Below are 22,609 nucleotides of genomic sequence, written 5' to 3'. Positions count from 1 at the left end.
TTCATTTGGAAAGAAAACTCAGAGATTATGCTCAAGCTAATAAGATTGGCTTAATGAAAATTAATAGAATTTTAATGAAGAACTTTTGGGGTGGGTGGAAGTTGTAGAGAATTGAATTCTGATTTTAGACATACTGTATTTGAGATGTTGGCAGAAAAAGTGGAGAAATTCACTAAATATAGTTAAAAATGAGAACATATAGTAGGAAGAGAGAAAAGGGTTAAACATACAGACTTGGAATTCATTTTAACAAAGTACAATAACAGCCTTAGAAATAGATAAAATCGTTCACGGAGTGTCTAGGAAGAACAACTGAAAATAAAACATAGTGGGAGAGTGTAGCTTCACAGACAAAATGCAAGAGTCATGGAAGGAAGCTAAAGTGATCTAGAGAAATAGTAAATGCAGTCCAGTGCGGTGCCCAAAAGAACAGGAGCTTTAAGAATGAGAAAATAATCTCTCATGACTGGAAAGTCAAGAATGGTTGACAGTTCAGTCACTGCCTTTTAATAAGCCAAACTGCAGAGGGTTATAGAAGATTGGCATCGAAAAGCAAGCAAGGGGTTGAGCACAGGACAGTCAGTCTTTGAAAGAAAAAACAGCAAGAGGCAAAAAGCATGAATGTAGAGGAAATCTGGAGATGGGAATAAGAGTAGTAAAGAAAATCTTTTGAGTTGAGGATGGTATTAGCTGGTTTCTTCTAGTGTTTTTGAACTCATTAAATGTTTTCTGCAGCCTATCAATTACCATGCTATCTTTGGTTCCTGTTCTTAACCCACGTCTATATAATTGCCAAGTCTTGTTGATCATGCTTCTTATATATATGTGCCTAGGCAGTCTCTTCATTTCTCCGTTTTTGATCTTTTCCTCATCTCTCTACAAGTGAACTTAAATCCAGCTAGCCATTTCCCATCCCTATTTTGAAAAACCAAGTATTAAACTATTCCTGTGTTTATAAATATGCATTCTGTGGTACTTACCGGAGATACTTGAAGCACTCAAACAATATCTCATCACTTCTTACAAGCTCTGTTAACTAGGTGTCAAAGAGTATTTACCCTGGAAAATTTAGAGACCAAATATCTCAAAATTAGAGCACAAGCTTTATCTTAGTCATCTTTTCTGAATATAGACTAGATAGTATCTACTATAGAAATTTTAAGTGGTTTAAAAATTTTATTCTTTTAACCACACTTCTACCAAAAGGGTAAAAATCACTAAACATTAAAAATATAAATAGCACTATGAATTTGAAAGAGATGGAAAAATGAATAATTAGACTGCCTTTATATCAGACCTAGTGCTTTCATTCAGCATGTTTAAGTGCCTAGTAAAGCAAGGTCTTTTGAAAATTCTTTGTAAATTTTTTTGGAGCCAGAAGAGGGCAGAATCTTATTTCTTAAGTAGTAACAAAGACATAAAAGCACATAAAAGGTGGCATGAATGAAGTAATATCTGATTAAGTCTAATTTTCTGGTTATGTCTGATTGAGAGCTTTTTTCTTTTGTGATTACCCATTCTCTTCAATATAACACAGATTTTCCCATTTGCACCGAAATGGTCTAAAAATAAATTAACATTACAGCTTTACCAAATGTAATTATTGATCACATTTATTATGTAAGCAGTTAATAATAGTTTGATTTGCTTTTAGCTAGGAAATGCCTTTTAGATTGCTTAAAAAGCAGGACTTCTAAAAAATAAAATATGGAAAGCATTAGAATTAAGTAGGACATACATAGGTTGTTTATGTATTTAAGAATATTTGATGAGTATCTACTGTGTGTTCACCCCTTAGGGCAAAGGGGGAAAGGGAGAGAAAAGAGTTTGTAATATCGATGGGGAAATGGCTCAAAGAGCCATAAGTGACCATGTACAGTCAAATACCAGGGAGTGTAAGAGGAACTCTTTGCAGAAAAGAGAAATCATTTGGTATTTAGAATATAGTAATTTTAAGACAGCTCCAAGTTGAGGTAGTATTTGAGTTAATTCTGAAATTTTAAGTAAGCAGAGAAGAAAAAGAATTGACAGGCTCAGGAAGTAATTTGGACAAAGAGAAAGGGGTGTATAGGGGACACCAACCTAGGGGTTGGAGTAGAGGATTTTCTTTTGAGGAATACTAGGAAAGTAGGTTGAATAAGTAGGATGGAAATTTAAAAATTTTGGAGTGCCTTGAAACCTAGCGGAAGAGTCTAAGCTCAATACTGTGGGCAAGAAATGTAGCTATTGTAGATTGTTTAGTAGAGAGTTAATTGATCTAATAGTGGGTTGCAAAATTTGTAGATAGAATAGATTTGAGCCCAAGGAGACAAGAGAAGATGAGAAGAGCATGAGCTAAGGAAAGGGCATTAGGAATATAAAATACTAAAACTGGAAATATTTCAAGAGATAAATCTATATGACATATGAGTGCAAATGCTTCCCAAGCCTCAAATCTATTCACAAGGGCTCGTAACTCCAGGTCTCTGGTTGTGTGCATTTTTCTGGAACTTGGGTCTGTATATTTCTTTAGAATTATAGAGGAATCTGTGTCCTTAAAATTAAAAATTAAAAAAGTTAGTAATCATTGATTTGGTAATAGGAATAAATTAGAAAAATGAGGTTTATGTCTCAGATTTACTAGCTACAATTGTTTTATTAGTTAAAATAAATTATATGCATTGACTATACATGTATTTTAAATTAGTATGAATAATTATGCCTATGTGGATTATTTTGATAATCGTGGCAAAACCAATGTAACCTACACAGACAGTTTTTTCTGATGGAGTCAGTCCATTGAGTATAAGCAATCCCTCTACGTTAATACCTGTCCTAACCCCTCATCCTTAGGCTCATCAAGATACTAGACTTTCTCTAAGACTTCTTTTTTATCTCACAGCTATGAAAAGATTTTTCTTATTCTTCTGACATATGTCCTACTGTTAAATTACCAAGCAGTATGTATAAATCTTTAGGGCATAAGTGAAAATCATCTTCGATAATTTCAGAGTATTACTCAATTTAAGATGTATGAATCTAGTGAAATGTCAACACATTTAAATCCAAGCACTAGGAACTTGTAAAGCAGAAAAGACCTTGCCTCCATGAAGTTGTATATTACTACAGAGAATGTTCTGGTCTTCTGTGAAAGGCATTTGGCAGTCTGCTTTTCTTTTCATTTTATTTTTGTCTGAGTTTTCTGAAGTGTCTTCAGTTTTATTTTCTTGCAGAACAGTAGGAATTGTGCATATTAGAAAAAGTTGACTTCATATAAAAAGAGTAGACCAGTTTAAAGTAACAGTATTTTACTGTAATTCAGGCACATTATTACATTATCACTTAAATAGTAAAACTGTCTGTTGGCTACACGAATTTGTTTGGTACTTCGGTTGAGACATTGAGAAGAGTACGTTCCACAGCAGAGCCAAGTTGGCTTCAGTTCATGCACAACAGATTGCCTGCTGCAAGTATAAATAACCTTATTTTTTTAATTGAATCACTTTCATGTTTTTCTTTATATATTTGAGGAAAAACAGAAAACAAAAGTTAGATGATTGTTTTAGGAGCATTATTTGTCTTTCACTTGGGTTTATTTTAACATTCTTAAAATATTTTTGACTTTGTACTCTTTCATAGTAAACTGCTTTCTTTCTCTTTTTTTTGTAACTGCTTTCTGATGAAACATTTCACTGTTTTCGGCATTCTGTTTTTGCCAAAATATAGTTATAAAAGAATCTACTAACTTTCCTTCTTATAAGACAAAATTCCACATAATGAAAGGCCTCCAAAAAGAATAATTTGGTTCTAAGATTTAGAGTGCCAACTAAATTGGAATGCTAACAGTTGGAACTGCTTTTTGTTTAAAAAAAAAAAAAAAGAAAAGTATTTTTCACTCCATGATCTTTATGTAATATACATGTTTTAAATACATTTACAGTAACTGTCTGGAGGTTAAGACTAATTCAGTTCCTTTTAGTATAGGCTGTTAGGCAGTAAAAATAAGACTATATTTTAAACAAGAAAATGTTCATGTGCCATAATATTTATAGTAAATTATATAACAGTTTTAGATGATGTCGTATGTTACATTATATAAACTCTTTTCTTAAGCCAGACTCTTTGTATATATTATCTTTCAGTGATTGTACTCAGTGGTATAGTGTTTCACTTGATATGATTTTAATCACTGTTAGGTTGAACTTGAAAGAAAGTTGGAATCTGCAACTAAGTCTAAACTACATTATAAGCAGCAATGGGGGCGCGCTTTGAAAGAACTTGCCAGACTTAAACAGGTATGTAGTTTATAGCTGATGATGGATTTTTCTTTTTATGTCTTTTTCCCTTGATTCTTTACAAGTTTGCATATTTGGATATACCTGTTATGTTCATATGTCTGCATTTGAATCTCCAGTGCTATTTTTGAGATTGGGCTATTTGTGTGTGTGGTATATATAAGACCCTCCATTTGCAAATTAAAAACTGAAACTTCAAACTTTCAGGTCCTTTTTTTTTAATTGCCAACTGTCCTCTTCCCCCGAAGAAATCTGATAATTTGTTTTATTGTATTTATAAAACTACCATTCTTTTCTTTAGTATTAATTTCTTTCTATTGGGAGTACCTTTGAGGGGAGAAATTTAAGGATAACTTAAAAAACTTAACATGCTGTCAAATTTAAGAACATTTTGAATATTATTCCTGAGAAGACACAGTGCTTATTCAATTAAGGAAAGAATCACAGGAAATTTTTGCATAATTTTATAAGAGTTTAAAAGTGATACTTTGCCGAATTCTATATTTTTTTCCCTTCTGCCACTAGATAACGCTGCATGAGAAGTGTATATTAACTTTGGGTATTATTTCTTCAAATGATTAAGATCAAATAAACTATGAGCAAGATTTTTATTTTGACTCTAATCCACTTGACCTAAAACTTGTAAGAATCAATAATGGTTAGCTATTTTAAGTTTTGCTTTTCTTTGAATGTGTCAGTTTTATTCTAATGAAATTTGGTACATAGGGCTTTTCCGATTTGTATTTTTCTTAATGCGTCTCCATAACCATCAAATGCTATTAAACATCCTTATGGTACTTTACTAAACGCTTATCACCTTCATAAAGGAGTGTGCACTAGACTGCAGGAGAATATATAAGGCAAATTATGCTAACATAGCTTGTAGATGAGTTGAGATTGTAAGTATAAAATAATATAGTAGTTCTTTGTTAATCATAGGGGACACATTCTAAGATGCCTGAAACCACAAATAGTACTGAAACCCTGTGTACAGTGTTTATTCCCTATACATGCATACGGATGATAAAGTTTAATTTATAAATGAGGCACAGTAAGAGATGAACAGAGTAACTAATAATAAAATAGAACAATTATAACAATATACTGTAATAAGTTATTTGAATATGGTCTCTCTCAAAATATCATATTGTATTCACCTTGTGATGATGTGATGGGACGCAGTGAGGTGAATGACATTGACACGGTGATGCAGCATTAGGATGACCTGAACACAAGACTGCGGTACCACAGCAGTTGACCTGGTAACTGAGAGGGCCACTAAATGTACCGAGCGGGTAGTGTATGCAGCGTGGATATGCTAGACCAAGGGGTGGTTCACGTCCGGGGTAGGGTGGAGTGGGGCAGCATGCTATTTCATCACACTACTCAGAATGGTGTGTAGTTGCTTAAAACTTAGGAATTGTTTCTTTCTGGAATTTCCCATTTACTGTTTTTGGATCTTTATCATGCATAGCTGAAAGCACTGAAAACAAAGCCTCAGAGAAGGTGGGGGGAGCTGCTGTATTAACAGTAAATATATATGTTCATAGAACTGAAGATAGATGAGTGAATAGTCATAATTGATACTGAGGGAAGGTACTGCCCATGGCTTATAGATTATAAGTAAAACAAAGGTCTTTTCCTCGGGGAGCTTACAATTTAGTACTAGAGCAGAAAGCTATAAATATAACATTTACTGCCTAATTGTAGTAGCCCTGAAGAGCCATACAGAGTACGTGTATAATAGGACTGAGGAATGGTGTCATAGAAGAGACGATATTTGAATGGACCTCTTTACCTCTGCAACTTGGGTAATTTCACTTCTCTGATTAGTCTTCTCATTTATACGTTGAAATTTTTCCTCACAGGGTGTTCTGTAAATTAAATGCTTTTAAATCTATGTATCTAATTTAACAGTGTTTGATACGTAGTACATGTTCAATAAGTGATAATTGTTGTAAAAAAGGAGATGAGCCATAAAGCTATTATGTAGTGTTCTTGGTTTCAGTCAATGGGCACCCAATTTAGATGGTAGCTTTGGATATTGATGAATAAATATTGGAGGTATTCGTGACTAGCTGTTCAAAGAAATGGTAATCATCAACAATGTAAACATTTTAAGTCTAGAGAACAGAAGGATATTGTTATATAGTAAAAGCAGTAGGGGAGTAGAGTAGAAAATAGTTCGAGTAATAACTACTTTGTATTGGGACGGTAGTTTTAATTAGTTTTAGTAGCTGTTCTGTAGAAAACTGCACAGAAGGAAGAAACACAGGTACGGGCTACATGTACAGACACGCAGGTGTCAGCAGGCGTGCTCCCTGCAGTCCGGGTGTACAGAGATGAGAGCGCCTGGAGCCTAAGCAGTGTCTGTAGTTACTTCATTTGTTCATTCCTTCCTTCATTCAGCAAGTACTTGCTGAGAGCCTGCTCTGCATCTTGGCACAGTGGTAGGTGCTCTTGATACAGCAGTTTTCTCCCCTGGGGAACCTCGGGTTCACCTGATATTTAACAGGAATATAGCGGGGTGGTAAGAAATGCAAATGAAGATAACATTAGAAAAACAAGGAGACAGTGGGTTATTGTATTTTGTCACTCAAAGCTAAGGGAGAACTGTTTCAAAGACAGTGTTTCAGATATCATTATATTTGAAGTCATTTAAAGTTTTGAGATGGAAAACAGTGCCTTTCATTGAAGTTGCCGAGTGAAGGCGCATTAACAATGGTAATTGTAAGCCGTTTGCAAAGATGGAAACATGTTAGTTGCTGACTAGGGCAACTCCTTTGGAGAAAAGAGCAATAATTATTGAAAGAGATAATAAGTAACATGACACTGATGAAATTAAGAAATACCCACACAAGAGCTTTTTACTCTAAGTAAACTGATTGTTATGTTCATATATGTATATTGACAGATGTCATTGTTTTTACTGAGGTAGTTCTAAAAATACAAGTAAATAATGTTCTGAAGAGAATTGTCCAAGTTCATGGCTCTTCAGTAGTGTTACACTGAGATACTGAAGTAGTTAGTCTCCTTTAAAAGGAGATCCACCCAATGACCCCTCCTTAATAATTGCTTCCTCATACACTTACTGTCTTCTTTATCTTTACATTTGATGCATTATTTTCTGTTTACTCTCCCTTTTTATGTATTTCCTAACCTCTTGCCTAAAAACCATTGGCAAAGTAATTTTAGCTATTTTTTCCTAATAAGAGAGGATCACAAAAGTTCAGATGCCCCCTTTGAGTAATTGTAAGAGTATTAAAAGGAAAACAATGTTAAATTATGGTTCAACTCTATAAACTACTATTTCATGAAAGAAAAGAGTCTCATTCTTTGAGCAGAGTGATCTTCATTTTAGACCAGTTCTATTCCTTATCCCACGAACTTCCTGCTTTAGAAACAACACTGAACAGATTTTCATTTCAGCAGGGATCATTGATGTAGTGTAGGGCACAGTTAGTTGAGAGACACTTGAAGAAGAAACATAATGGACGTTAGGATTTCCAAAGTGAGTTGTGCTATGCCACTAACAGTCTTTGGAAGGTTAAAATTAATAACTATCAAATAGGCACTGTTCTTATATGTGAAAGTTGCTTTGATTTTTTACAAAAAACGTTTTATTAAAAACATTGTGCTTGAATATCAAATTGGAATTCTCTGCTTTTGTTCAGAGAATTGTTTGTGCAATATTTTGTTTAAATTGGATTAGTACCATGTTAATTTTACATTGCCTCTGGTGAATAGCCACGGGACTATAATCTCTGCCAGTAATTTGTCACAGCAAAATCCTCTGGAGGGCCATACAAAACATTTGTGTAGTACGGATTAGACAGCAAAAGCCATATCTTAGATTGTTAATAAATGTTAATGACAAAACCCAGCTGGTAAAGCTTGGAAATAAGATCTAATGCTTGGTGCCTATTGCCAAAAGAATGTTTAAACAGAGATTTCCATTACTCAAAGGTGATCTAGTACAGTCAATCTGTGAATTAAAAAAATAACCTTCTAATTATTTAGGAAAAAAACTTCTTCAGATTCACAGCCATAAAAGTCTGTGTTTCCAAGTTGTAAATGTGCGTGTTTTGTTTTCTTTTGTTGTTTTTTTTGTAACTGGGTAGGTGACAGCTAAAGTATAAATAATATCACATAAAAAGGGCCCTAATTTAGAAAACAAGGAAATGACACCCATACATGCTGGATTTGGCATGTTTGCTATACTAGTAACACTGACTTTAAGAAATTCTAGTTATGAGACTTAAGGGGTAATTTAGTTTCCTTTTTTCCCCCATCTCCATGAAGATATACTATAGAAATATTTTAAAACCAAAACAAATACTTGAATTAAGTTGTACTACAAATATTCAAGTTAAGATTATCGCTTTACTCCCTGTGTTAAGGACTAAGGACTAAGATTTTGGGTAGGATGTGGGTCTCTTACCATATTTGTGCACAGTAGATCTGTTTAAAAACTAAGCTGATATATTTAGTTAAAACAACACAGGCTTCATTGGCTGACATCAGCACTATCTTGTCCAGCCTCCTGCTTATCCACTCAGAGTAATTAATTTGATTAATTTATAAGTAATTTAGCCAGGGATAGGATCTAAATCTTTGTTTAAGAAAACAGTTGGAGGTCCAAGTCTTGGTTAAAAACTGTGTCTTGAAACCATCCAGGCCCTCCTACTGACTTGTCAGCTCTGGGTTATTTTCAGAAAACTTTACTTGAGTTCCTTCGTTTAGTTGTAAGCTTTTTTCCCACAGACATACATGGTATGTGTGAGTGGGAGAGTACGTAGTGGCCACTTTTTAGCCGCTGTTTAGTCTAGTGTATGTATGTTTACATCTCCTCTCTGGATTTATAGGCAGCCAAGGCAAAATAAAGATTATATTCTCTTGATTGAGGAGTCTTTAACCCAGAGCACCTGGCAACAGAGAGGATTTCTTTCACTAACCTCTAATTTTTGTGTGTACATATGTGATTATTATTAATGCTGGATCCTTGATTAAAAATTCAAGGCTTTTCTTACAAAGTTTAGAACTAAAATGTTTCAAGTTTTTATAAAGTTAAAATTTTATAAATAACCTAAAATTAAATAATCAACTTTTTATTTTTTTCTGCTTACACATTTACTTGCTCAGTGTAAAAAAAAAAAATGCAATCTTTACAGCATCATATAACAGAAGGTGAAAATCACCAGTAACCTTATCTCCTCCTCAGCCAGATATAAGAATTTGGTGTACTTTTCCTTTTTAAAAATAAATATTTTTTAATGAAATATATTATACATTCCAAAGAGGAAAAAAAATTGTTATACACCACAACCCCCGCCTCCTAGGTTAAGCAACAAAGCATTGTCCGTGCTTTGGAAGCCCTGTGTGCCTTTTCTCAACTGTATCCTCCCCAGAGGTAATTACTTTCCTGAATTTGGTATTTATTCTTCCTTTGCTTTTCTTGATAATTTTATAAGATATATTTAAAATATTGGTAAACCATACTGTTTCCTTTTGTATGTTTTTAAACTTTATATACATGGGATCATTCTCTTTAAATTATTCATCTGTGACCACCTTACATGATTCAGAATTGTTTTGAGATTTAGCTAATTTGATATTAGCTATAGTTCATTTTTATTACTTTATAAAACTTAAACATAAGAATATACCACAATTTATCCAATCTTCTCAATAGACATATTTTTCTAAGTTTTTTTTTTTTTTAAATTTGTGGATTTTAGAGAAACATCTATTTGTTCTACCATTTATTTACACATTTATTAGTTGATTCTTGTAAGTGCCCTGATTAGGGATGGAATCGCACCCTTGACATATTGGGATGATGCTCTAACAAAATGAGCTACCCAGCCAGGGGCCCCCAAGTTTTCTTTCCATAAGACAACACACAAGTTTTGTACATGTAAGAGACGTGTAAGAGTTTCTCTAGTGTTTATATCTAAAAGTGAAATTTTTGTTAGTAGGAATTGCTCATTTCTTCTAAGTATTGTCAGATTACTTTCTAAAGTGGTTGTGCAGATCTGCAGCTTCTGTGCGCAGGTCCCATGAGTGGTATATAACTGTTGTTATTCTTCACACCATGTCCAGTGGCGATTCAAATGTATTAATTGTTTCCAGTTTGGTGAGTGTGAAATAGTATCACGTTGTGGCTTAAATTTTCATTTCCCTGATTGACTTTTAACATTTTTTTCATGTTTATTAGCCACGTACATGTCCTTATTGTGGAATGCCTTTTTATGTCTTTTGCTCAAAAGAAGTAAATCAACATGTAATCTGGATTTTGGAGTCACCAGATACAAAGTTTGAAATAACTACTAACAGTATGTTCTAGAAAGTAGGTGATGACAGGGAAATGTATTAATGAAGTGGAATATTTTGAATCATATAGAAATTCTGGAAGTGAAAAGTATTGTAAGTGAAATGTAAGAATTCAGTAGACAAATTAAGAGCTGCTTAAACCTAGCAAAAGCAAAGACGTGTGAACTGAAGTCAGTAAAAAGTATCCAAACTGAAGCGGCGGGGGGGTGGGGGGGGGATGGAAAATACAGCAAAGACCATAAGCAACACATGGGGTAAAGTATATGAGACTGACTACCAACTACAGACCCCTGTCTTAGTCCGTTTGCTCTGCTGTACCAAAATACCAGACTCCCTGGCTTATAAACAACAGAAATTTGTTTCTCACTATTCTGGAGGCTGAAAGTCTGAGATCAGGGTGCACACCTTGTCAGGTTCTGTGTCTGATGAGGGTCTGCTTTCCAGTTCATTAATGGCTATCTTTTTACTTTGTTTTTACTGGGCAGACAGGGCTAGGGAGCTTTGTAAGACCTCTTTTATAAGGGTATTAATCTCACTCATAAGGGCTTGCCTTTGTGACCTAATCATTTTTCAAAAGCCCCATCCCCTGACACCATTACATATACAAAGTAAGCCACATCTAGATATATCATAGTAAAATTGTCAAAAAGCAAAGAAAATCTTAAACCTGTGGCGGTGGAGAGAGACATTACCTTCATGGGAGCAACAATAAGACTGACAGATGGCTTTTCAAAAAAGTGAAGGAATTCATAGACAGTGGAATAGTATCTTTAAAGTGCTGGAGGAACTACCAACCTAAAATTCTGTACCCAGTGAAAATGTCCTTCATAAATGAAATTGACATAAGACTTTCAGACAAGTGAAATTAGAAAATATTTTGAACTGAAAAATCATGTAAATACAACATATCAAAGACATGAGACTTAATGAAAGCTGTGCTTAGGGGGAAATTTATAACCTCAAGTGCACTTAGAAAATAAGAAAGTCATAAAATCTCTTCTCTATCACTTTCAAACAGTCAGTAAAAGAACAAGAAATAAGGAAATTAGAAGAAAAGAAATAATCCAGATGAGTAAAATTTAACGAAATAGGAGGAAAATGTATACAACTAAGTAAAGCAAAAAGTTGTATTTTTTTTTTTAAAGGAACCTCCCCCATGGCAATGAGTATTCAAGGACCAAAGGAGAATAAGCACTAGGTCGTAACACAAGGAATAAGAGGGGGGCGGGGGCGCTGCACATTCCACAGACATTTACGGAGATAAAGAGGGTGGTATGAAAAATTCTATGTGAATTTGAGAAACAACTTACAAAACTGACACAAGGAACAACAAAATATAAATAGTTCCATAGTTATTAGAGAAATTGCATCTGTAGTGAAAAACCTTCACACAGAGAAGTCTTCAGACTCAGATGACTTCACATTTGAATCTTTGTAAACATTTTAGAAATTACACTAAACGTATACAATTGTTTTTTGAAAGGAGGGAAAGATTACCTCTCACTTTTAAAAATGAAACCAGCATAATCTAAATCCTTAAATCTGAAAAGGATATTATAAGAACAAAATAAACTTGCCGGTTTCATGAACATAAGATATAAAGCTATAAGCATCACAATTAAGTTTATTTATAAACAAAGGCAAAGTTGGGGAAAAATCAAGTGATCATATAAAAATGCAGAAAAAGTCAATACCCATTCATCATAATTCTTAACTAAGAATGTAAGGGAAATTTCTTAATCTAATAAAGGACATTTACATAAGAACTGTCTTTCTTAAATTAAGGAAAGTTTTTTCCTGAAATCAGGAATGAGAGAAAGATGCCCTTTATCACCGTTTATCAATATTGTACTAGAGATTATAGCCAGTGTAATAGGCCCTAAGAAAGAAAGGGTGGATCAGTTGCAAAGGAAAAAGTAAAACTGCCACGAATGCAGATGATACTATTACATACTTAGGACACCAGAAGTATCTGCAGATGACCTACCAGAATTAATTAGTTAAGTAAGTTTGTGGGAAACAGTATGTAAAGATCAATTTCAGTTCTCTGTACTAGATACAATTAGAGAAGGAAAATTTAAAAACCCTGCCATTTACAATAGCATCTAAAAACACCAAATACCTAGGAGGACATTCAAAGGAAGATATTCTTAGTATATAGAGAAGGAAAAAATATTGAACAAAATTTAAGAAGCCCTAAATAATGGGAGAGGTAAACCATGTTTACTGATTAAAGAATCAGTGGTTTTGGCCAAATTGATCTGTAAATTCAGCATAATCAAACTCAGCAGGACTTTTGTTTTCAACCCTAGACGTTGAGATTTATATGAAGACTCAGGAGTCAAGAATAACGAAAAGAATTTTGAAGAACAGACAAAGGCTGAAGACTTTTTCAGATACCAACAGTTACTATTACAAGAGTTGCAGTAACTAAGACAGTGCACTTCGAATGTAAGGATAGAGACAGTCCGGTTAGAAGACCCAGAAACAAACCTGTACATATAATGGACCTGGGCGATACTGCTAAGCAGTGGGGGGCGGTGCCAGGAGATGGTGTTTTTCAGTAAATATTGCTAGGTCAGTTAGAGCTCTATATGGGAGAAGAATTCAATTGCATATGAATTATTGATGCATATGAATTATTGATCTAAATGAAGCTTTAGGAGGGTAATGAGTGTCTTTAAGACTGAGGCAGGCAAAAACTTTCTTAAATTGAACATAGAGGCCCTAGCCGAAAAGGAAATAGACAGGTAAATTTAGGCTTTATTAAAATTAAGTCAAAAATACCATTACAGCAGTGAAAAGGCAAGACAAAGAATAGTGGAAAATACCTGGAGTTTTAAGTAAGTGACAAAGGGCTTTTTCAGCCCTGGGAAAAAAACAGGTTTACAGTTGTTTGTATAAAAAATATAACAGTAAATAATATAAAAGAGTAAGCTGTTTCCCATACTCAAAACTGGAAACTTACTTTTGCCCCACCCTGTCTATAAAGAACTACAAACATATCAGTAAAGAAAGATGGATAGTCAAGTAGAGCAAAGTGCTTTATAAAAGATAACCAAATGCCATTAAAAACATTAAAACATGTTCAACCTTATTAATCTTTGGGAAAATGCAAAGTGAAGTCACAGTGAGATAGTACTGCATAATCTATAAGACCAGCTTAAATTTTTTTAAAAAAATGACATTACCAAATGTTGGCAAGAACATTGAACACAGGAGGGCTCACGTGGAAGTATAAATTTGTACTACTACTTGGAAAACTGTTCAACAATATTTACTACTACTGAAATTCTCATACCTTTATGACCCAGCAGTTTGAATCATAGGTATATAGCCAATAGAAATGCATACAAGTATGTGTCAAAGGGCATGTACAATATTGTTCATATTAGCTTTATAATACAAAACCGGAAACTTAACCCAAATGTTTCTCAGTGGTGGAATGAAGAAATTGTATATTTGTCCAATGGAATGCTAATTAGTAACGTGAATCATCACCTATACATAATAATAATGAATTTGAAAGCAAAGTTAAGTCAAAGAAGCCAGCCATAAAGTAATACATACTGTCCAATTCCATTTATATAATTTATATATGGTTCAAAGCAGTCAAAACTTAACTTGTGATGCTAGAAAATAGGATAGCAGCTATGTTTGGGAAAGGATGGAAACAGGGATGTCTGGGGGTCTGATAATTTTGTTTCTTTGTCTGGATGGTGGTTGGGTGCTTAATTTTGTGAACTTTTATTAAAATATACTTTTGTGATTTGGCAGTTTCCTGTTATTCAATAAATGTTTTTGCCTTTTGTTTTAATATTTTTTTTTTTTAAAGATGACACATACATATTGGTCTAGCTCTGCCATTTTTAGGGTTCTGTCCTAGAGATAGAGAAGCGCCTGTTCCTTAAAAAAACATGTAGAAACATTTGTGAGTGATGTTAGAAGATAGGGTGCTTTATTGCAGCATCACTTACAGTACCAAAAGTCTCTTGTTAAAGACATTTTGTCATGTGCATAGATTTTTGTATGAGCCTGGAGAAAAGAGTGGAAAGACATATTGTTACCTGAGATGGGAGTGTAATTAGCAACAGTATAGAGACAGTTACTGAATTTTGGGGGTACATCTTTGTATAATTAACCACTTCTTAGATGCTGCTCTTGCCACTGGTCCCTGTGGCAATTTATTGCGTTGTCATCAGACTCCTTCTTGCCTTCAACTTCTGTTATCTTATGCTATTCAGCTAACCTCAGTCATGAATTGGGCTATGAAAGATTATGGCTTATAACAAGAAGAGACGTAATGGATAATATGTGATTTATAGAATAGCCGGCACATGGATATATGTGGGGACTGTCAAAAAGGATTATAATCACAAGTCAAAGTCATATGAAATGTATTTATTCCTAATATTAAGGATCTGGCTTGTTTGTTTCTTTCAAGCGGGAGCAAGAAAGTCAAATGGCTCGTCTTAAAAAACAGCAAGAAGAATTGGAACAGATGAGACTACGTTACCTGGCTTCTGAGGAAAAAGATACAGTAAAAACTGAGCGACAAGAATTGCTGGATATAAGAAATGAATTGAACAGGTATATCACTAGAACACTGCATTTCTTTTTCATACAAAACAAAAGTTGCAGTAGGAAAATCTTTTATAATTTTTTTTTTTAATCCTCACCAGAGGATATGCCATTGACTATAGAAAAGAAGAGGAAGGGAGAGAGAAATATCCATCAGCTGTCTCCCATACGCACCCTGACGGGATCGAACCTGCAACCTTTCTGGTTCATGGGAAAACGCTCCAACCAACTGAGCCACCTTTTAATTGGTTATTGGTCCAGGGAAAGTACATCAGGTCTTTCAAGAATAAAGTAGATCATATACTATAAAATATAGCTGATTTGTACAATAGGAAAGTTATGCCAAAGAATGTAGCTATAGTAAATTTATTTAGCTTTTTCATTTCCATTTATAGCATTAGTATCTTAAATTTTATATTTGTGAAACTACAGGATTATTGCTACTATTTCAAGGTAATTAATTACACTGAATTTTTAATTATAAAAAGTATAAGAAATTTCTAATTTAGTTACAGTGATAATATAAATAGCAGCTCTTATTTATTGAGCCCTTACTGTGTGCCAGTTATTTTAAATACCTCACATATCTGTTTCATTTTCTCCAAAGCAACTTTTTGAGGAAGCTATTACCCCATTTTAGAGATTAGGAAACCAAGAATTCAAGAAATTTAAGTACCCTTTCCAAGGTTACACAGCTAGTAAACCATTGGACCCTGAGTTCAAATCTGATTCCAGAAGTTGTATTTTTAACTACTCTGTTACACTGGGCTTCTCTGTAGTGTCATGTTCATCTTTGTTATAATTTCAACAGTATTTCATGTTAGGAAAGTCATCTTTAGGAAGCAACATAAGAACAAATTATAGTCTTTGGAGGTGAGTTTGAGGGAAGACTTATTAACTTAGTTTATCAAGAAATAGTATTTGTTTCAGCAAAGCATACTGTCTTAGCTTGGGATACAATGAAGCACCATGGATGGATGGGTGGCTTAAACAACAATAATTTATTGTCTCTCAGTTCTGGAGGATAGAGTTCAAGATCACATGTCAGCATGGTCTCTGGTGAGGACTCAGGATTCCTAACTTGCAGATGGCTGCTTTCCCACTGTCCTCCCGTGGTCAGGGGAGAGAATGCACAGGCTCTCTGGGTTTCCCTGCACAGTGGCACTGATCCCATCCTCATGGCATCATCTAAACCCAATCATCTCCCAAAAGTCAGTCACATTGGGGAATAAAGATTCAGCATATTAATTTGGGGGGGATACAATTCAATTCATTTGACAAACTATCCCGTGGCATCTCCATGTATGAGCTGGGAAAACTCAGTCACTATATTAGGTGGTTTCAGAGCTGAATTAAATAAGTACATTTAGAATATGAACATATAAATACCAGTTGGAAAAGGTCAAGGTCTATAGTGCCATGCCATAAGGCTCTATTCATGCTATTATTCGTTTTTTATTCAGTGAATATTTATATGACATCTACTGTGTTGTGGACTTGGAAGATGTAACTAATTAATTATAATGTGATCCTTGCCTCTCAAACTTTTGCTACCATACAGTCATGCATTGCTAATGACAGGGATGCGTTCTGAGAAATACATTGTTAGGTGAGTCTACCGTTGTGTGAACATCACAGAGTGCACTTACACAAACCTAGGTGGTAGAGCCTACTACACACCAGAGCTACATGGTACCGCCTGTTGCTCCTAGGCTACCAGCCTGTACAGCATGTTCCTGTACAACACCGTGCAAGGTGAAATCGAACACAAGAGAAAATAACAGTCAAGAGATGGAGTAAAGAGATGTATGAGGCTGCACCTGCACAACAAGTTCGTGGCAAACTTGTTCTCTTATAAGTAGAAAGAGTACACTCTAAAATAAAGACAAAAAGTATAATAAAAACAAACCAGTAGCCTAGGCATTTATTACCATTTTCATTATCAAGTATTACGTACTGTACACAGTTGTATGAGCTATACTTTTATATGACTAGCAGTGTGTCGGTTTGCTTACACCGATGTCACAGGTCATGCATCACGCTATGGCCTTACGATGGCCACCACATCACTAGACAATGCATGACAATAGCACTTCTTTGGTTTCAGTGTACCAAATATATATTAAGCCTCTACTGTTAGCTAAATATTGTTTTGGTGACTTAAATGAAGATAACCATTTGTCTATCAGATTCATAGACCATACAAAATTGAATTTTTAATAGTATAATAAATTAGGATTCAGAGAACGGAATCCAACAAAATTAAATACATAACAGTCAAAAGCAGAGTCCTCTGTATAAATTATAAGAAAAATTTCTTAAGTGTTGGGCAAGATATTTAAAAAACAGTTCACGTAAGGAAGCCTAGGAGGATTTAAGTGGCCACTAATAACAGTGTGACGTGGCTGCCCGAGAGCAGCGCGGCTAGGGACACCCAGGAGTGTGCGGGTCTCAGCGCCACGACAGCGTGCTTAACCACGGTGCAGCACACCGACGGGAAACCGCTGCCTAGAGAGCTTCCAGTGGAATGTCGCCAAGCAGTGGTTCTTTCTTTTTTCTCTTACTGTATTTTTTCCCATTCCCATTTAGTCCCCTATGGCCTCCTCCCCGCTGCAGTCACCACGTGTTGTGTTGAAGTGGTGCTAGGAGTAAGGGATATTAAACTTGAAGAGAACTCTTGGGCAGGGTACCTAATCGATAGCTGTCTTTACATATCTGGAGTAAAAGTAAAAGTAGTAAAGTAGTAGGTTACCTCTTGAGGAGAATCATAGCTAGATACTGGGAAGCATTAGGGTGCATACTGAGTTCAGTATGAGAAGCTGCTTTTTAACAGAAGTTCTACAAAGCGGTAGGCTCCTAGTGACAGGAAGTGTATGAGTGCAGTCCAGACATAGTGTTTGTCAGGGAAGTCAAGTTTCCTTTGATACCATTACAGGTTTCATCAGCTGCAAGGTTCTAAGATCCTATTGTCACCATGATTGATGATTTGCATTTTAGTAAAGCTTTGGTAGAGACAAGCTATCAGGTGTGTGAAAGTTTTGTTTGTCCTTTATGCATAAACAGATGAACAAGGAAAGGGTTGAACCTCCTGATACATAATTTGTTGTATGTCACTGATTTGCCTAGAGGACCTCTTCCTCCGAGAGAGCTGTAGGAATTAGGAAGAGGAAACAACTATTCGGAAATCTCCCCTTATGCGTGCACGTGAATTGCTCAAATTGGTACCTGTATCCCATTAACCACTTGATTTCCCCCTCAGTCCCAAAGCACGGTGCGCTCTCTATTTAGGCTTTTTTTCTGAAAACAGATAGAGATATTTGGTGTCCTTGGACAGTACTCTTCAGTTTCCACTTTTTTTTGTGGGGAACCTTAGGAGTCAGGTGACGTTTCAGAGGATCATCTGAACAAATGAAGCTGTGTACTACCAGCAGACCTGCATCCTTTCTGGGGCCCAGGCCTCCTGTCTGTCAGAGCGGGCTCGATTCTCACTGGCTCTTCCTCTTCCCACTGCACGTGCAAATGCAGGAGTGGATTAGCTTCTCAATGGCTCACTTACTCCAAAGACCATCTAGAAGCAGCGGCTTAGATGCAACTGCTTTATCTTATTTATAAAGACACAGCTTAGGAGTAGTTGCAAATTAAAACATTTTTGTAGCCAGTTACATGGAACAATATGAATTTATAGTTTAATTATACATTCTAAATTAAATGAAAACATAGTCCATGTCCGAACTTGCCCTCACTGTCACTTAATAAGTATGCTCTTCATTTTCAAGGCAGTGTGATTAATGATACTCTGTTAGAAATACCCAAATCCCTGGCTGGCACCTGCTCTCCTTTCTTCATCTCGTAGATGAGGTAATACAAACATTACTTGAAGATATCCATACAAAGTCTTAAAGTGCACATTTATAGAATTTTACTTTCTATGAATAATTAGTGAAATAAACTTCATAACAGTCACGACTTTTCTTGATTCATAAATGAAAAAAATAGTATATATCACTGCATGTATATTAATTTTTTAGAAAAATATGCATTTAAAGTACATATGCATTTTTAATTGTAAAGCAATACAGAAAATTATTACTCAGATTGGTTATCTCTGGTTGAGATGATGATGATTGTATTTTATTTTTTATACATTTCCAAAATTTCTACAGTTTCCATGTATTTTACAATTAGGAAAATAAACATTGTTTTTAAAACTGTCTTTTATAAAAAGTATACTAACTCTGACCTGCCAAGTGTAACACTGGCTTTTGTTTTCTTCCTGAAAATATTATTAAAAACGTATTTCACCATTAAATCGTTTTGCTTTAAATGGCATTGTTAAGAATATCAAAACAATATTTGTTGCCTGCTAGAGCGGTATTTGTTCTTGACTTTTCAGGTTAAGGCAACAGGAACAAAAACCGTACCAGGATTCCAGAGAGATTGCAAGTGGAAAAATGAATGGTCCACATGGTGATGCATTGGAAGGAGGTTTGGATGATTATTTGACTCGCCTAATAGAAGAAAGGGATACTTTGATGAGGACGGGTGTGTATAATCACGAGGACCGAATAATAAGTGAACTTGACCGACAGATCAGAGAGGTTTTGGCAAAAAACAATACCAGTAATTAATAACATTTGGAAAATTTTATAGACTCCAGGTCCAGATTTTAATTTCATTGTAAAACCCTCAAATGATGGGTGAAATGCATGTTTTAAGATGCAATTTTCAATTTTTATAAGCAAAATTTTATATGCTATTGTATAGTATTTATTTGATTTTATTTACTTTATGCTACCTCTCCCATTCTGTTTTAATTTGTAATTGCATTTTTATATACTCATTTTAAATGACTCTTCAGTGTTTCTCATAATTTATAATTTCATGGCTAACTTTTAAAATAGCTTTTCACTAAATTTGTTCTAGGAGAAATGACTGCAGTAATTTCCAATTATATAACTTTTCATGTTGAGCCAAAAGAGTACATGTTGCACTTTAAAAATCTTGTGGCTTAGTCATTTGAATATAGATATCTTAAGCATGTAGACCAATTGTAAATATAACCAGTTTTAACTCATTTTAGGTGTCCTGTCTTTTTTACTTATAAATTTACAAGTAATAAGTTTGAAAATAGCAGGATCAGTGCAGAGAAGCCATATGATAATATTGAGACAAATTAATCATTTATTTAAATAGTTAATACAGATTAAACTTGTTTCAAGAACTATTGATTTTTCAGATTTTCTTTGTGCTCTTAAGAATATGAAGTAACGGCTTAATAAGGTTGTTGTCAGCCTCCTGCTCGAGATTGCATCATTTTCTTTTGTTAACTCTGCAGTATAACATAACAGACACTTAAAGGCTTTAGCTGAGAGAGTAAACGGCATTTTTTCCTCCCCCTAATTTTAATCAATCTTTTTAAAAAGTACGTGAGATTAAATCATTGAGTTTACGCAGTGCCATGTGTGTATAAACTTTTAAGAATTCCTTTACGTCATATTCTTTAGAGCCAATATTCGCCCCCAAAACAGCACTTCCCATGCCCTTTTTACAGGGTACTGAAAAGATTTATTAGAAAATTTACAGATCTGGTGAGTCTTTAATATCTAGTTTAAAATTTCTGATTCCCAAAATATAAAATTAACTATGTACTTTAGGAAATATATATACTAGTTACTGATAATCTCTATAAAAGTAGAATAGGCTGTTTGGTCACACTAAATTTTTTGCTGCTTTCCAAGGAGGTGTCTTGTTTGGGAGACTAAAAACCCCTACATGCATTATATGCTTTTTTCTTTATGAACAAAGTATTAATCTAAAAACAACCCAGCAGAAATTACTGAGAGAATAATGAATATGTGAATCATAGCAGGAATTTGAAATATTAATTATGCTTAGGCATTTTCTCTCATTGATTTTCGTGCCACATGAATGGAACAGAGTATTCTTTCTGTTTCGGAAGGTCTCTGGTGAAATGTGGTGACTGTGCCTTCAGTTGCATTGTGTGCTGTGTGTGACTGTTTTCCAACACTAGAGGGGGCCTTAGCTTTAAGGATACGAAAAGGACTTTTCTAAAATGGATGTGTAGTTTATTTTGCCATCTGGAAAGCTATCTTTTGGCTATGTATTTTAAGAAATAAAATCATAATTGTATGCACGTTTGAGTTCCTGAGCAATCTGTTACTTTTGTTCTAAACTGAGTGAGGGAGTGCGTGACACCTCCTGTATCAAGTCACTGCGTATGTGGTTTCTAAGGGCTTACACTGCATATGCTTTTTATATATAAGTCTTAAAATTGGAAAAGTGAAGTTTTAACACCTTTCTGTAATCCTTTAGCACAGCCATTTCATTTGTATGTGGCATTTAACATATATATTGATTGCTGTAAATTTATTGCCAATCCCGGGGAGCTGAGTATGACCACAGCAGATGAATGAGCTGAGCAAGAGAGTGGTGAGTGAATAAACTTCCTCATTACTGCATACAACAGCGGACCTTTCATCAGCTATTTCCATGGGAAGTGAAATTCACCTTCAAAATGTTTATGATTCCTTTACAAGGAGAAAGTCTAGTTTCCACGTCTAAGGTTGGCACATGCTGCATGGGAGGGGCGCACCATGCCCACAGGTATGTGTGGTGCCATGTCTGTATAATCTTGGAGAGTTTCTTTATAGGGCTAGCCCAGCGATTTCTGTCTACAGCTGGATTCCCGTTGCCTTCAGCAGATGTGGGAGTTTGAGTGTGCCTAAGGGGTGTATTGAGGCACTGCACAAGGATCATCTTAAGAGGATGTCTGTCGTCTTGTGTGATTAGATGTCTTTCTTGTTTACTTATGACTATGACCAGGTCCTGCCCAGCATGAATGTGAGTTCTCAGATCATTCCAATACATACTGCCCATCCTCAGCCACCTGAGAATGGACTGACCTGTTCTTGCAGTCTGTAAGAAGGGTCCTCTGGGAGTATGTATGCACTTTTAAAATTTGGCTTCTCACTACTGTTATGTCTAGGTTGACTGAATACCGAACTTGATTTTTTTTTTAATAAAGTCATATATCATAAATAAAATTCACCATGTTAAAATATACAATTCAGTAGTTTTTAGTGTATTCATACAGTGTGCAACTATCACTGCTAATTCTGGAACATTATCATCATCCCCAAAAGAAACACCATACTCATCAGCTGTCATGCCCCAGTGTTCCCTCCTCCCACCCCCTAGCAACTACTATTCTAACTTCCTGCCTCTGTTGATTTGCTTATTCTGGATGTTTCATGTAAATAAAACCCCAAATTTAAAATTGGAAATACTAGAAAACCTGAAGTGTTTTTCTGTGACCAGTTTCTGTGGTACACAAAATTTTCCAGATGTTGAATTAAATGGTGGATACAGAAGGCCAACATAGGCTATGATGTTTGTCCATC

General features: G+C 35.0%; 1 protein-coding gene across 1 annotated transcript in view; it reads left to right on the top strand.

The window, feature by feature from the left end:
- Nucleotides 1-20,457, top strand: part of CEP120 (centrosomal protein 120) — a 65,741-nt gene extending 45,284 nt beyond the window's left edge. Inside the window, exons 18-20 of the mRNA XM_090276620.1 lie at nucleotides 4,176-4,274; nucleotides 15,052-15,197; nucleotides 19,582-20,457. Of these exons, the coding sequence (XP_090132746.1) occupies nucleotides 4,176-4,274; nucleotides 15,052-15,197; nucleotides 19,582-19,816 (480 nt within the window). The 3' untranslated portion in view covers nucleotides 19,817-20,457. The remainder of the gene's footprint in view (nucleotides 1-4,175; nucleotides 4,275-15,051; nucleotides 15,198-19,581) is intronic.
- Nucleotides 20,458-22,609: the final 2,152 nt, after the last annotated feature.

Source organism: Furipterus horrens, unplaced genomic scaffold, assembly GCF_987537825.1.
Source record: "Furipterus horrens unplaced genomic scaffold, mFurHor1.1.pri manual_scaffold_5, whole genome shotgun sequence".
NCBI classification, from domain to species: domain Eukaryota; kingdom Metazoa; phylum Chordata; class Mammalia; order Chiroptera; family Furipteridae; genus Furipterus; species Furipterus horrens.
The sequence above is the reverse complement of the archived record's forward strand: the minus strand, read 5'-3'. Positions and strand labels throughout refer to the sequence as shown.